The 16,629-nt window shown below is 43.7% G+C and overlaps 1 protein-coding gene and 1 long non-coding RNA gene across 3 annotated transcripts; one reads left to right on the top strand and one right to left on the bottom strand.

Annotated features, from left to right (window-relative positions):
• Positions 1-8,158: 8,158 nt before the first annotated feature.
• On the top strand, positions 8,159-14,753 carry LOC130404996 (galectin-3-binding protein B-like). 2 transcript variants are annotated; one of them, XM_056609957.1, is made up of 6 exons: positions 8,159-8,223; positions 8,357-8,502; positions 8,775-8,981; positions 12,974-13,105; positions 13,227-13,494; positions 13,598-14,753. In XM_056609957.1, exons 2-6 carry the CDS (start codon positions 8,433-8,435, stop codon positions 14,694-14,696), a joined length of 1,776 nt encoding a protein of 591 aa, XP_056465932.1. In that variant the 5' UTR covers positions 8,159-8,223; positions 8,357-8,432; the 3' UTR covers positions 14,697-14,753. The 2 variants fall into 2 exon arrangements, with proteins under 2 accessions (XP_056465932.1, XP_056465927.1); XM_056609952.1 differs by having other exon boundaries at positions 8,193-8,268.
• LOC130406070 (uncharacterized) lies at positions 11,708-12,810 on the bottom strand. The gene is made up of 3 exons (XR_008904412.1): positions 12,780-12,810; positions 12,543-12,641; positions 11,708-12,212 (listed from the first exon to the last, which is right to left on the bottom strand). It is a non-coding gene; the product is annotated as an uncharacterized LOC130406070 (long non-coding RNA).
• Positions 14,754-16,629: the final 1,876 nt, after the last annotated feature.

Raw genomic sequence — 16,629 nt, forward strand, 5'->3', positions numbered from 1 at the left:
TCATCCGCGGTTAAGCCAGCCGTCACACAAAATCTTCGTGCGCCTTTACTCTAAACATCCTTTGGTTGGTATATCGCAACGTTTTCAAAATAAAACCCTTCACCTACGACTGCGGCCATGCCAGCCGACTCATCGAGATCGGCGGTCAAGCCAGCCGACCCAGTTTTTTGCCGTACCTGTATATACTAGCCATTACGGTAATAGCGTCTCAGAACTAGTTTAAAGTAAAAGCATTCGTCGGGTACATACAAAGAGACAGTCAATAAAAGCAAACACTATCAAAGGAAGTGTACGGCCGTTGTGGTATTTACTTTCAAAATAAAAGCCCACCAAACATTCCAATCTGAGACATATTACAAATGATTTTGGATTCGATTTAAAAGAAAATGCCCTGTTATTCCATGCTCATTTCACTTCAACCCCATGGGGTTGTGAACTATAACCCTGAAGTGAAATGAGCCTGAAATAACAGGGCATTTTCTTTTAAATTGAATCCAAAATCATATGTAATATGTCTCATATTGGAAACTTTGGTTGGCTTTTATTTTGAAACTCCACATCAGAATGTTCTGAAACCTTTTGCGTGACCCCATGGGGTCGTGAACTATAACCCTGAAGTGAAATGAGCCTGAAATAACAGGGCATTTTCTTTTAAATTGAATCCAAAATCATATGTAATATGTCTCATATTGTTCTGAAACTTCTTGCCTGACCCCATGGGGTTGTGAACTATAACCCTGATGTGAAATGAGCCTGAAATAACAGGGCATTTTCTTTTAAATTGAATCCAAAATCATATGTAATATGTCTCATATTGGAATTTTTGGTGGGCTTTTATTTTTAAACTCCACATCAGAATGTTCTGAAACCTTTTGCGTGACCCCATGGGGTCGTGAACTATAACCCTGAAGTGAAATGAGCCTGAAATAACAGGGCATTTTCTTTTAAATTGAATCCAAAATCATATGTAATATGTCTCATATTGTTCTGAAACTTCTTGCCTGACCCCATGGGGTTGTGAACTATAACCCTGATGTGAAATGAGCCTGAAATAACAGGGCATTTTCTTTTAAATTGAATCCAAAATCATATGTAATATGTCTCATATTGGAATTTTTGGTGGGCTTTTATTTTGAAACTCCACATCAGAATGTTCTGAAACCTTTTGCGTGACCCCATGGGGTCGTGAACTATAACCCTGAAGTGAAATGAGCCTGAAATAACAGGGCATTTTCTTTTAAATTGAATCCAAAATCATATGTAATATGTCTCATATTGGAAACTTTGGTTGGCTTTTATTTTGAATCTTATGTCGGAAGTAATCAGCAACTTCAACTTTAATGGGACCAGGCAGTGACTTTCTCAGTTGCCCTGTAGCAGTGACTTCTGTGTGTGGTCTGCTGTGTTATATTGTTCTCTGCAGGTATGAGCACGGCGGGACATTGTAAGGTTAGACACTTACTGCTGGGATGCTTTGATGTCCTGTTTGATCGGTTTCAGCTCATCGCTTTGCCGAGTGACCGTGAGCGAAGTTGTAGCCTGTGTGAAATGTGCCACACACCGTAGCCTTAAGGCCTCTACATACCTCCGGATACAGACACTTTCGTCCGGTCCCGGAGGTGTTTCGTCTTATCCATCCATCCATCCATCCATCCATCCATCTATCTATCTATATATTATTTGTATATACTTATATTATACTATATACCTGACATTTTTATTTTATTGTTTATTGTTATTGTTCCCACGAAACACCTCCGGGACCGGACGAAACTGTCCGTATCCGGAGGTATGTAGAGGCCTTTATGCCGCGTTTCCACTGCAGGGTGCGGAACGGATCGGATCGCAAAGGTGCGGTAGGGAGGGGGCGGTATAGCCCAGCTCAGTTACTGCGGTCAAGTGAGCAGCTATTCGTTCATCCGCGGTTAAGCCAGCCGTCACACAAAATCTTCGTGCGCCTTTACTCTAAACATCCTTTGGTTGGTATATCGCAACGTTTTCAAAATAAAACCCTTCACCTACGACTGCGGCCATGCCAGCCGACTCATCGAGATCGGCGGTCAAGCCAGCCGACCCAGTTTTTTGCCGTACCTGTATATACTAGCCATTACGGTAATAGCGTCTCAGAACTAGTTTAAAGTAAAAGCATTCGTCGGGTACATACAAAGAGACAGTCAATAAAAGCAAACACTATCAAAGGAAGTGTACGGCCGTTGTGGTATTTACTTTCAAAATAAAAGCCCACCAAACATTCCAATCTGAGACATATTACAAATGATTTTGGATTCGATTTAAAAGAAAATGCCCTGTTATTCCATGCTCATTTCACTTCAACCCCATGGGGTCGTGACCTATAACCATGAAGTGAGATGAGCCTGAAATAACAGGGCATTTTATTTTAAATTGAATCCAAAATCATATGTAATATGTCTCATATTGGAAACTTTGGTTGGCTTTTATTTTGAAACTCCACATCAGAATGTTCTGAAACCTTTTGCGTGACCCCATGGGGTCGTGAACTATAACCCTGAAGTGAAATGAGCCTGAAATAACAGGGCATTTTCTTTTAAATTGAATCCAAAATCATATGTAATATGTCTCATATTGTTCTGAAACTTCTTGCCTGACCCCATGGGGTTGTGAACTATAACCCTGATGTGAAATGAGCCTGAAATAACAGGGCATTTTCTTTTAAATTGAATCCAAAATCATATGTAATATGTCTCATATTGGAATTTTTGGTGGGCTTTTATTTTGAAACTCCACATCAGAATGTTCTGAAACCTTTTGCGTGACCCCATGGGGTCGTGAACTATAACCCTGAAGTGAAATGAGCCTGAAATAACAGGGCATTTTCTTTTAAATTGAATCCAAAATCATATGTAATATGTCTCATATTGGAAACTTTGGTTGGCTTTTATTTTGAATCTTATGTCGGAAGTAATCAGCAACTTCAACTTTAATGGGACCAGGCAGTGACTTTCTCAGTTGCCCTGTAGCAGTGACTTCTGTGTGTGGTCTGCTGTGTTATATTGTTCTCTGCAGGTATGAGCACGGCGGGACATTGTAAGGTTAGACACTTACTGCTGGGATGCTTTGATGTCCTGTTTGATCGGTTTCAGCTCATCGCTTTGCCGAGTGACCGTGAGCGAAGTTGTAGCCTGTGTGAAATGTGCCACACACCGTAGCCTTAAGGCCTCTACATACCTCCGGATACGGACACTTTCGTCCGGTCCCGGAGGTGTTTCGTCTTATCTATCTATCTATCTATCCATCCATCCATCCATCCATCCATCCATCCATCTATCCATCTATCCATCTATCTATCTATCTATATTATTTGTATATACTTATATTATACTATATACCTGACATTTTTATTTTATTGTTTATTGTTATTGTTCCCACGAAACACCTCCGGGACCGGACGAAACTGTCCGTATCCGGAGGTATGTAGAGGCCTTTATGCCGCGTTTCCACTGCAGGGTGCGGAACGGATCGGATCGCAAAGGTGTGGTAGGGAGGGGGCGGTATAGCCCAGCTCAGTTACTGCGGTCAAGTGAGCAGCTATTCGTTCATCCGCGGTTAAGCCAGCCGTCACACAAAATCTTCGTGCGCCTTTACTCTAAACATCCTTTGGTTGGTATATCGCAACGTTTTCAAAATAAAACCCTTCACCTACGACTGCGGCCATGCCAGCCGACTCATCGAGATCGGCGGTCAAGCCAGCCGACCCAGTTTTTTGCCGTACCTGTATATACTAGCCATTACGGTAATAGCGTCTCAGAACTAGTTTAAAGTAAAAGCATTCGTCGGGTACATACAAAAAGACAGTCAATAAAAGCAAACACTATCAAAGGAAGTGTACGGCCGTTGTGGTATTTACTTTCAAAATAAAAGCCCACCAAACATTCCAATCTGAGACATATTACAAATGATTTTGGATTCGATTTAAAAGAAAATGCCCTTTTATTCCATGCTCATTTCACTTCAACCCCATGGGGTTGTGAACTATAACCCTGAAGTGAAATGAGCCTGAAATAACAGGGCATTTTCTTTTAAATTGAATCCAAAATCATATGTAATATGTCTCATATTGGGTGGGCTCACACCCCCTCCGTTGATTGGTCGACAGAATCATCACTTCCGGGTGACGCGGGGATAAAAACAAACAGTAGCCTCGAGGTATTATTCTTTACAATTAACATGTTGCGTAAAACGCTTGCTTGGGCGAACAAGGAGGTGGAGACGTTCATCTGCATTCTTGGGGAGGAAGACGATGTTTACGTAGCTGCCGCGGCGATCGACATCCGGCCTACCACAAAGGGTACTGTCGGCAGTGGAAACGCGACCTCGGAACTGAGCTGGGCTATACCGCCCCCTCCCTACCGCACCTTTGCGATCCGATCCGTTCCGCACCCTGCAGTGGAAACGCGGCATAATGGCGCGTTTCCACTGCAGAGTGCGGAATGGATCGGATCGCAAAGGTGCGGATCGGTCGCGTTTCCACCGCCAAAAGTGGGCGTGACCCGGACTTAGCCGCACCCGTTTTGGCTTCGTTTTTAGGACTCCTCCGTTGGGGTACTAAAAACGAGACGAGACGCCTGAAAGGGTCCCTGGAAATTCTAGCTACACACCCCCTCCGTTGATTGGTCGACAGAATCATCACTTCCGGGTGACGCGGGGATAAAAACAAACAAACAGTAGCCTCGAGGTATTATTCTTTACAATGACCAAAAGATGCATTTGCTGCCCGAACGAGTTGTCGCCGAAGTTTTGCGGCGCAGCAAAGGTTTTGCGGCGCAGCAAAGGTTTTGCGGCGCAGCAAAAGCTTTCCTGCGCCGCAAAACTTGATTTGCTGCGCCGCAAAACTTCGGCGACAATGCGTTCGGGCAGCAAATGCATCTTTTGGTGTGAACGCAGCTGCGCTTTGGTCCGTGTCTCCCCAACGTGACGTCATGCAAGGCATTCTGGGGGAAATGAGAATCAATAGCTAACCACTAAAATAGTACCTACTTTTTCATATTACATTCCGTTTTGTGATACCTAACAACATTAAATACAATAAATAACAGTTCAAATCTTTATTACCAACAAGCTAATTGCACAAATTTGTTGGAAAATAAACCCTGTAACACGGCCTTTAAAGGGGTGGTACCATGCCTACAGGCAGCACTCGAGTTGAGGGGGGGTGAGCGAGGATGGCCTCCCCCTTTGGAATTAAAATGATCAAAATCATCCCCCTTCTGAAACAGCCATCCCCCCTGGCCCCTTCCCATCCCCTGTTATTTTATCAATTGATGTGGAAATATTACTGCTATTTCATTATAGCGGGTTCATTTTTCAATTCGGCGCAATGTAGGGTTTCCGCGGTGTGCACATTTTCACACCGAGTAAAATAAATAAATAAATAACTGTGTGGCCACTGTGTGGCCAGTGTCCTCAACACCGGTAACACCGGTAATACCGCATACCACGGCCACCCTAGCGCAACGTTACTTTTCCCACGGACAGATTTGACACCGATACTTCATTCTCGGGCAGTATGCTATTGTGCAAGCATGCAGGCGTACTTGCGCAATAGTAAGATAAAAGAGAGATATAAGATAAAATAAAAAAGCATGCGTGAGACAGAATAAGGGTGAAAAATAAAACTGCCCGTACTCTGCCCTCCTCCTCCCTTTATCTCCCCTCCTCACGAGCCCCCATGCTTTCTCCATCCCCCATGTAACAATTTTTTTACTACTACTTTTACTACTGTGGAGGGTGTGTGTGGAGTGTGTGTTGATAGCTGGTTTACAGCCTCACCTGGCCTGAGTCGGACTGATTAGACCGGGTGGGACTGCACACCTGTGGTGCAATAAAAGCATATGAAAACATCTACCTGTGTCCTCGGAGGGCCAAAGCCAATTAGGTGGCGTGTGGTCAGGAGCGACCCTGCCCCTCTGACCAGGAAGGGACACGGAAGGGCTGCCCAAACCCGCACTGGAACCAACAGCCACCTCAACGCCAGCAGGCAGTTTACCTCTGCCACACGCCACCTTAGTGGCTTTTCCTGGGGCCCTCTGAGACACGGGACCCAGGTAGATGTTGGATTAAATATACCTTTGTTTAAGGTGGCAGGTGGTATTCGCCGAGCTGGTGTTACAAGCTGCCCCGACAGTAGTAGCTCGGGGCAGTGTATGTGGTGATAGCTGGTTTATCCTGGGTGCCATGGTTGCTCTGCACCACAGGTGTGCAGCCCCACCCAGCCAGAGTCTAATTAGTCTGACTCAGGCCAGGTGAGGCTGTAAACCAGCTATCAACAACACACACTCTACAACTACCAATTATTTATTAAAAAACCTCACATTTCACGACTTGGGAAGAGGAGATGCTGGATCTTACATTGCAGGCTGATTCTTGAGTGTTTGAAGTTTAGGTTTCAGATCTGTCTTACCTAAGTTCAGAAGTACCTGTTGAAAAAAATCAAAAGTGTTCTTCATGTACTTTGGGTAGTTGAGATGCAGTGCATAGGTAAGTCCGAAGACAATGTAGGCTACATGGCCTGGGGCAGGCTCTCAACATCCATCACAATGTTTCCCTCCAAGATGATTCCCACTGAGGAGGCATTGTGGTGGAGGGACTGCATGTGTGGACTGGTGTTTTCCTGTTCATGGCAGCAGGTTCCCCTCTGGCACATCATTGTATGAACCTTCCTCATCATCAACGTCCTGAAAAAAAGGAACAGGGCATGATCACATGAACATGACAACATACCCAGTAGGTTACAACCTACCCCGGTAGGTTGTAACAAAATACATTGTATTTGTCATAATCTCACAAATTCCGTGATATAGTTGAGGAGATGTTAATGGTTGCCACTTGTAGCATACAAATGTGGGTACTTTGCCTAACAGGTCCAGAACTGTAGCTTTAAAAGAAAATGTCGTTTTAGGTGCTGAAGAAAAATGTGTTACAACCATACCCGGTCTCCCCTACTGCTTCATCGAGTGGGTCTGAACATCACTGACAGACTTCTATGTGTCACTTAGACTTAGAAATAGACACTTTGTTTAGAAATATGTGGCATGAATGAATCATAGGGGGTTTTATTCCGAAAAGATGTCACCTTTTTTGGCACATTTGACACATTCCATGACACATTAGGGAGGGGGAGACGCAAACACACACGCGAGCGCGCACACACACACACACACACACCCACACACACACCCTCGCGCACACGCGATGAAATAATAAACAGTCATTTTGGCTGGTTGTTAGTTCATGGACACAAGAAGACCACTTGTTGGAAGAACGTAAAAAAAACTCGACCTGTATGCCTAGTAGATCTTGACTGACTTCGCAGGCTCCGTCAGCATCAGCTTCTCTGCCACTCACCATGCTCTGCTTCTTCTCCCTCACACGTCAAGTACCTTCAACTACCTTCGTATATCCATCTGGTCAATGAGTTGACTGATATACCATTAGGGACACCAAGCCATTTGTTGTAACTTGTCACTCTCACAATATTGCTGATTATAACAGCAATCTGCAGGGACTGAAAGCTGTCATAGGCTAGCAGCTACGTTGTTTAACTTATTCTAGGGCGGCTACTCTAAAATTACAGTAGATGAATCCTTTCCTTTCCCTTAAGTAGACCTCAGGCAATTGCACATTAGAACCTATTTACAATTTCCCTCTGTGATCTGCAAATCCTCCTTTGTCTCCTCTTATTTCTTAACTCTGCCCGCCGAGTGCCAAGTTGCCAACGCGACCATTCAGAAAATGTAACGTTAAATGACCCCTCAGCCCTAGCCCCTCCCGCCAGCGCTCTCGGAAACAATGAGTCCAAGTTAAAGACAACCTCTAATTGTATTAGTAATTATTTCAACTCATAGTCTGGCTTAGCAAGTTACGATTTCCTTAAAAAAAAAATATTGTAGGGGGGGGGGCTTTTGAACATCTTGGGGGGGCTTAGCCCCCCCCCCCCTCCATTCGTTTGGGCCCCCCCAATCTAGCATGTTTACCACAACAGTTGTCTGTTATTTTCAGTAAGGTCTTCCAGTGTATTTGCTTTCTAATGTTCGTATCCCATAAAATAAGGTGTGCCAGTTGGGGCAAGGTTGCAACTTTGATATTCAGACAAAATGAAACCTGGGTTGTAGGGCATAAAAGGGACGGACAATCACTGGGAGGGGAAGAAACGAAACTCGGGTTTCACGAAACAGCTATCAGTAGGTAGGCGAATGATCGTTTTGTGAAAGCCATTCAAGAATCAAGAAGGTGGTGACATATGAATTAAATTAATGCATTTATTCATGTCTGCATTTTATTAATACATTTTTTATTACTTTCATTGCCTCAAACTCAGTTGCATTATTTGGCTGGAGTCCATTACCTGCAGATTATAACGTATCTCAGTCGTCAACATACAGAAGCACGGAGCCATGCTGTCTGCTTTGTGGATTTTGCTTCTCCATGTTTCTCCTCTCGGATCCATGAAATTGCCCCTTTTCAGTAAGTTCAACTACAATTCCATCACTAAAAATGCAAATAGATCAACTGAAAACTAGTTTCTAAATTTGTTTTGTTCCCTTGTTTGTAAGGCCTATACTGTGAAAATGTCTGTTGATCACCAAATCACTCAATGATGTATAACATTACAGGCCTTTCATTATATAGCTGTTGCTGCCCTGACTTTTCACTAATCCGTTTTATTATTTCATAACGTGAAGCGTTGGGATATTTTCCGTCCCTCAAATATAACCTCCTTTTTCTTTGTGCGCCAGAAAGCCCGATGGGGTCGCCAGAGGATGGGGATATACGGTTGGCGGGTGCGGAGACCCACTCTCAGGGCCGGGTGGAGGTCTACCTTCACGGGGAATGGGGAACCGTGTGTCACAACGGCTGGGATCTGCCGGACGCGCAGGTTGTGTGTCGTCAGCTCCACTTCAAAGGAGCCGTATCTGCCGTCGCTGGAGGGTCGTTTGGCGAAGGTGGGCTGTTCTATTCTGATATGTCTTCACTAGGGGGGGATGGCGCAGCAGATTTAGCACACAGATTTGGACACTGTCCTCATCTCTAAAAAACCGCATCATGTCAAAAAGGGACATCATGGTCCCTGTGTAAACGATCGGGTTCAGCGGCAGCAGTAATCAACGGCTTGACTTTCGCGCAGGTGTTGTGCCGAATTTCGACCCCCCCCCGCATATTACGACCCCCCTTCGCGTGAACGCGCATTCGCTTATTGTCTACGCCCCATACTTTCATTTAGTTCGAGGCGCTCTTCCTTCCGACAATATTAGTGTTTATATTCTATCACAACATCACATGTTGAGCAACTTATCACAGAAAGCGATGGCATATTTTAGATTGTATGTTTGAAGACGAACACATCGCAATGTAACCTCCGACGACCCATGTCTACGCTACAACATTCACGATAATGAACTACGAGAGCACTTAAATACGTAATAGTTAAAAGTAATACATTTATGCATTATGTTATTTACTCATATTAATTTTGACAACCTCTTGGTAGCCTACCCTGGAAAGCACATTTAACTGTGACTGATCCAAAACTAAGGAAATCCTTTACTAGGTACATCCTCAGTGAGCAAAGCCTCGCCTTCGAGAGAGTGAAGGATATTGGATATATTGGATATATATTGAATATATCCAATATATATTTTCGATATATTGAATATATACTGTTTATACTGGATATATTCAATATCCAGCCAATTTAGCCTGCCATATTCATCACCCCCCTCCTATTTCATGTTTGCAAAGGCTGAGACACTTCAAATTTATTGGGGTTACATCGTTAGGTCACTGGATGTGATTGTAGAAATTTCAGACGTGTAGTCACAACAGGGGACATTTGGCGGGGGGGGGGGGGGGGGGGTTGTATTCTGGCAGGCAATTTAGCCTGCCGTATTTCAACCCCCCCTCCTATTTCTTGTTTGCAAAGTCTGAGACACTTCAAATTTTTTGGGGTTACATCGTTAGGTCACCGGATGTGACTGTAGAAATGTCAGACGTGTAGTCATAACAGGGGACATTTGGCAGGTGTGGGGGGAGGGGGGCGTTGTATTCTGACAGCCAATTCATGCAGGCAGAATTACTCACTCAGTCAAAATGCTCCCAGTGTTGATGCCTACCATGTCAATATAATGAACAGTACATATTATGAATATGTGTATGGATGTACATATGTATATGTATTAGGGATGTGTCGGTCGCGACTGATTCGTTACAACGAACGAATCCCGAACGTGAACGACAAGAACTGGTTCCCCAAAACAAGAAGAACTGGTTCTTTGATTCTTTTTTTTTAAACATAAACCAAACATATGGTCACGTAAATAAAATATACAAACGAACAGAGCTCCGTCTCCCCGCGACTTATATTGATTGAGTCTACAACTTTCTCAAAGATTCAGCCAATGAGAGGTAGCAATGGTGTTGGAATGGCACCTAGGTAAACCAATGACAAGGCGGTACCGTCGGATATGCGCGCTTTCTCTGTCTGACGTATCTTGGGTCATACCATTCGACGTATATATCCCCCTACATTTTTTCAAAAATAGACTTGACCACCATCTGTTTATTGGATAAACGCATTTCCCAATCCCAGGAGTCTTTGCTCCATTCTACGTCAATTTAAGAACAAACAAAGAAATTAAACTGTATTTATTTTTTATTGATGACCATGCAAGTTCTGTAATGCCTGAACAATGAAGAATTAAATGTAAAGTAAAATACAATTATAAATGTAAAACCATGAATGAAATATAGAGAGTAAGCAAGTGGTATAAATATTGGTGGGACGTTCAGTATACTACATAGCAGGCATCTCAAAAACGCCGGACTGCGGTCTTGACGGTCCTATCCGGACCCATGACCAATTAAAGAAAATAATTATAAAAAGTTTTTTTATTTTTTTATTTTTTTTAAGATGTAATCTGACGTAACGAACGAATCAAAACGACCGAATCAATATCCTTCACTCTCTCGAAGGCGAGGCTGTGCTCACTGAGTCTGTACCTAGTAAAGGATTTCCTTCGTTTTGGATCAGTCAGTTAAATGTGCTACCAAGGGTAGGCTACCAAGAGGTTGTCAAAATTAATATGAGTAAATAACATAATGCATAAATGTATTACTTTTAACTATTACGTATTTAAGTGCTCTCGTAGTTCATTATCGTGAATGTTGTAGCGTACATGGGTCGTCGGAGGCTCCATTGCGATGTGTTCGTCTTCAAACTTACAATCTAAAATACGCCATCGCTTTCTGTGATAAGTTGCTCAACATGTGATGTTGTGATAGAATATAAACACTAATTTAGACTAATATTGTCGGAAGGAAGAGCGCCTCGAACTAAATGAAAGTATGGGGCGTAGACAATAAGCGAATGCGCGTTCACGCGAAGGGGGGTCGTAATATGCGGGGGGGGTCGAAATTCGGCACAACACCGGCGGTAAACCTTTCCATGGTAAAAGCGCGCTCCACCAATGAAATACGTTGCGTTAAACTTTAGGATTGTGGGTAGTGTAGTGCTTTTAAATTATGTCTATAAATAACTCACCTAAAACATTTTAACCAAGAGGAGGAGGGGCCCTTGGGACAGCTGAATATTACATCAGAAATAAAACCATATATATATGTATATATATATATTTGTGCTGTCAGTTAAACGCGTTATTAACGGCGTTAACGCAAACCAATTTTAACGGCGTTCATTTTTTTATTGCGCGATTAACGCAATTTATTAATAAAAAATTGGCTCAAAACAAAGAAGCAGTAGCCTGACTGCTATGTTCAAGGCAGTATGTTTGTATGTTCATCGTTTAATTGCACTATAGGCTTTTTTTTTGCATCGTCCTGTTTTGATCAGTATATGCCAATGTTGTTATCAATAAAAAAACATTTCCACAAGGAAAGCCGATGCACTTCTCCATGTTGATAAGAGCATTAAAATGAGAACAATTAATGGGACAAAGAAATCAAGGGATATTTAGCATAGGAAAAAAATGTGCGATTAAATCGTGAGTTAACTATGACATTAATGCGATTAATCTCGAATAAATATTTTAATCGCTTGACAGCACTAATATATATACATATATATATTGTAGCAGCCCTTGACATCGAAGTAACCGGAGAGTCTCTGAGGGGTGCAACCTTTTATTGCGGAATTCTTCTGTCGATATAGCACTGTGAACCTAGAAAAAGTAACACAAAATGGTTGCACTATTACACAAATATATTAACATCAGTGCAGTACAATTTCCACGTTCACAAATTAAAGAAAGTTTCACTAGTCTCTTAATATTAAGATAACATTCATGTGTGTGCAAACTGCATAAACATCTGAAAGACCTTTAAAATATTCACTTGAATTCAAATATTATTCCAATACAGGAAATAAAAGAATGACAGAAAACATATTTCAGCACAACAAAGAAAACTTAAATGTGTGCATTATTTGCTACACTTGCATAAAGACACCAAACTTAAACATCACACTAAAAGCTTACAACAAACCAACATACCTCGCTCCGCTTGCCAAGGGTGCAAGACGAGGGAAAATTTAGATGGAAAAGTTGCATTCACCGTACATTCATGGGACAGCTGTTAGCTTGCTTCACACGCTATACACGGACATAAAATGGCATAGAAATACGACCGGTGTAAGAAACATGAACTATAAAACTTACATACAAAATGTTTCAATATGAACCCAACATTTATCTAACCAAAGTACAGGCTTTAAGACAAATTAAACTTACGTTTTCGACGCGACTACGTGCGAGGCACGCAAAAGGGTACCGGGCGAAACGTAAATATACAGGTGAATACTCAATAGGTCTGTTACATATATATATATTACATTTTACATAGATATATAATTTTCTCCCACAAAACCACACACGATTACCGGCCATTGTGAACTAACAATTTCTAATTTCAATACATTCTCTAGGATCCGGAGAGATTTGGCTTGACCAGACGAAGTGTGTTGGCACAGAGAACTCTCTTTCTAACTGTTCCTACAATGGATGGGGAATAAGTGATTGCACACACAAGCAAGATGCGGGAGTTATTTGTGTAGCAGGTAGATATTAGAATTATTCAACCATTACGGCAGTAAACACTAATAAAAAATAGTGTTTATTTCCAGTGTTCTCAAACATTTAGAATACTACTAAATATATATATCTTTCTCCACACTTTAGGCACTAGTGAGAACTATGTGGACCATAGTCTTGAATTGTCTGAGGATCTTGGGCAACTCTTTGACAGCGAGGAGGGCTGCGACTTCCTGATCCACGGACAAACTTACACCGGCCTTAAACGATACGATGGGGAGATGGTGAACACAACAGTGTGCGCACACAGGATGATCCTCTCACGTTTCCCTGGCTTCAACGCCTCTACTGATGTTGACGAAATATCAATTAATCTCACCCAGACGTGCCGTCCTCATCTACCCAGTTTGATCAGGTATAGGCCTTACAGCACACCATGATTCGGATGGCCGTAATGACACTGTGTGGTCTCCCATCACCCAGGTAACCATTGTGGAATCTGCCCTGTGTACCCTTAGGTACGTTTACACGCGGAGACTGGAAGTAACCACGACTACAGCCGAGTGTATCCACCAGTTGGCGTCGCGCTTTGGAATGAGGAGGTTGATGGAGGACGCCGGGCGCCTCTTCACCAAGCTTCTCCCTGAGGACCCCTCCTTCCTCACCCAGGTCTCCTTCTACGAGTACTCGGTGGGAGCAGGCGACCGGGTGCTGCAGGAGAACTGTCTCCAGTACATGGCGTGGAACTTCCAGAAGCTCAGCACCTCCAAGGCCTGGAGCTCTGTGTCAGCAGAACTGCTGCAGGCCCTTCTGTCCCGCTCTGACCTGGTGGTGCCGGGCGAGACCTTCGTCCTGGCAGCGCTGGAGGACTGGGTCTCCCTGGTGAACCGGACGACCAATGAGGAGCAGCAGGCCGTCTTGTTGGCCCGTGTGCGCTTCCCTATGATCCCCGCCAAGGAGCTCTTCGAGGTACGCTTCACCTCCGCCCTCTACTCCGCCCATCAGACTCTGTATCAGGAGAAGCTTCTGAAAGGGTTCGAAGCGCACTCGCTGCCCTTCGGCACTCTGAAGAACAGCTCCACTTTCCAGAGAAACGAACAGGATTACCAGCCCAGGATCTACACTGGCCCGCCGTGGAGCGTTACCGTTAACCAAAGCGTAGAAAACGTCCGGCGCCCGATCAACATCCAGTACAACCGTCGAGATAGATATCGAGGCAGTTACTCGCAGTATGACTACCAGCAGTATTACAACACGCCGATGCCGAGAACAAGTCAAACTCACAGAACACCTGTCCATATCAGCGCTCTCTTCGCGGACAAAATGGTTGACTGGCAGCTGAACCTCTTCAACAAGCAAAGCGACTGTTCCAACCGTGGTGTGCGGTGTGATTCACTGCCTGCGGCCAGAATGAGAATGTCCACGTCCAACTTCCAGTACCAGGGCAGCATCCGCTACAGCAACCGGCTGCTGTTAAGCTGCCAAGGAAGATACATTTTCCACATTATGGACTTCAAGGGTACATTTGCTTATGTGCCCACTGGCGAGAATGTAACGTACCCCTGCACCGATGAAGAGTATATCTACCACTTTGTGGTGAGGCCTGAATACATCTGAGCCCACCGCCTCTCGGTGCTGGTGATGCTGGTAGGGGTGGTGGGGTCGGTGGTGGTGTTGGGGCTGGTGGTGCTGGTGGTGGGGATGTTGTCGGTGGTGGTGGGGGATGACCGATTGGTGATGGGAAGCCATACTTGTGTTTACAATTTAGCCTTTATGGTTGCTGCCTTGGAGAAGCGGTGACGGTTTCTCCAGAGTCTGAACCTGGGTTCGTTCTTGGTTTGGTTTGGTCTGCCCTCTGGTTACTGGGATCAAACCCTACTCAACTCACGAGAAGGCAAACGCTGCCTTTCAATGAAATGAATTAGGATCTCTTAGTGAAGTGACTCTCATTAGTATGTTCATGTATGCTTCAAAGCCTTCAAATAAAAAGCTATTCAAATAAATCTGTCTTTGTTCACCATCATATACCCCATATGGTACATTTGTGTTACAATTGTAGCTTCTAATGTACAAAGATGTCCTGACATGCAATTTAGTTGTTAGCTGCAAAAGTTTATAATTTCGGCTAGTCCTCATCATGAGCGCACAGGGGGGATGGAGTGGACGAGGCCACTTCAACTTCTGGAAAACATGTTGTCCCCCCCAAAAAATTGAAAAACATGTTGTTTCCCCCCCCCCCCCCCCCCAAATGTAAATAGAAATATTTCACACATAAACACAATACTTTTGAGCGTTTTTTTATTTGTCCCCCCTGTATATCCTGCACAATGGTTTGAACCGTTGCCTAAACTATTAATGGCTGGTTCTTATGGCAGCTAAACTTACATTTAGTTTGGTGATATTATTGATGTCCTCCTGAGTTGTAATGAGATCAGCGCCCTCTGTCCTTAGAGTATTAGTTTCCAAGTCATCACTTTGGTAATATCAATTGAAACTGCGTTCAACACACATGGTAATCCACTTTGAAGGGCCCCCTTCATAACCCCAGATGTGAGTGAGATTCGCCATTACAAGCCGTTTGAAAATCTGCCTTTTCCTGTGCTTTGATGACATCCCCACTGGGGGGGGGCACCTAGGTCAGGGGTCTCAAACTCGCGGCCCGGGGGCCAATTGAGGCCCGCTTGATGATATTTTGTGGCCCCCTAATTGACATCAAAGTTTAGTGTTTTTTTACTGAGTGGCTTGCCACGCTTTTTTATCACTTGTGATAGGGTGACCAGAAGTCCCGGTTTTGCCGGGACAGTCCCAATTTTGAGTTGCGTGTCCTGAGTCCCGCCAAAAGCCAAAGGACGCTAAAATGTCCCGGTTTCCACCAACCGCTATGAAATGTCCCCTGTTGTCAGCGATTACATAGCCAACGTGATCTCATTATAGCCCGATCATTAACTTAGATGGGGTCAGTTGTGCTCCTTTATTCTGAGGAATACTTGATGTGGCCCAGCCTGACCCAGACTCTACCTCCAGCGGCCCCCAGGTAAGATGACTTCGAGACCCCTGCCCTAGATGTATGATGGATTTAGGATGACACTCATTTGTGATCATTACGGCACTGAGAAGGGCGGATTGTCAAACAGTTTCTAATGGCTGATCACAATCACACCTGTCCCCTCTAAATTGGGGACTTATTTCAGTCTTTGTCATCATCAAGTCTATGTCGATGATCATATAAAACCAATTAATACTTTTGAAGAAAAAAACGGTTTTAGTAGGCTATTGAGCTTCTATGGACCTGCATGGCTGATACAAGAGTTATTATCTGAGCCGTGTTGCCTGTAGGGCAGCTTCTTTCAGTAGTAGTATTAATTATTTTATTTAAATTTGATATTGCTATCAGTTTGATGTTATGGCGTTTATATAGTTAACTTAATTTGCTTTTGTTGCTGCTCTTAAACATATATATTTTAAATATAGCAAAGGGGAAAGGAAAGCCAAAGTGAGGAAAGAAGCTGTTGGGAAAGACGAAGCACTGGTTGAGGGAACGGCGAAAAAT

The sequence above is a fragment of the Gadus chalcogrammus genome, chromosome 2, assembly GCF_026213295.1.
Source record: "Gadus chalcogrammus isolate NIFS_2021 chromosome 2, NIFS_Gcha_1.0, whole genome shotgun sequence".
Taxonomy (NCBI): domain Eukaryota; kingdom Metazoa; phylum Chordata; class Actinopteri; order Gadiformes; family Gadidae; genus Gadus; species Gadus chalcogrammus.

Excerpts from the sequence above, each read along its gene's own strand:
- LOC130404996 (XM_056609957.1), top strand. The coding sequence starts at position 8,433 with ATGCTGTCTGCTTTGTGGATTTTGCTTCTCCATGTTTCTCCTCTCGGA. Across the intron at positions 13,106-13,226 it reads GGGAGTTATTTGTGTAGCAG|GCACTAGTGAGAACTATGTG; the intron begins GTAGATATTAGA and ends TCCACACTTTAG. Across the intron at positions 13,495-13,597 it reads CATCTACCCAGTTTGATCAG|GTACGTTTACACGCGGAGAC; the intron begins GTATAGGCCTTA and ends GTGTACCCTTAG.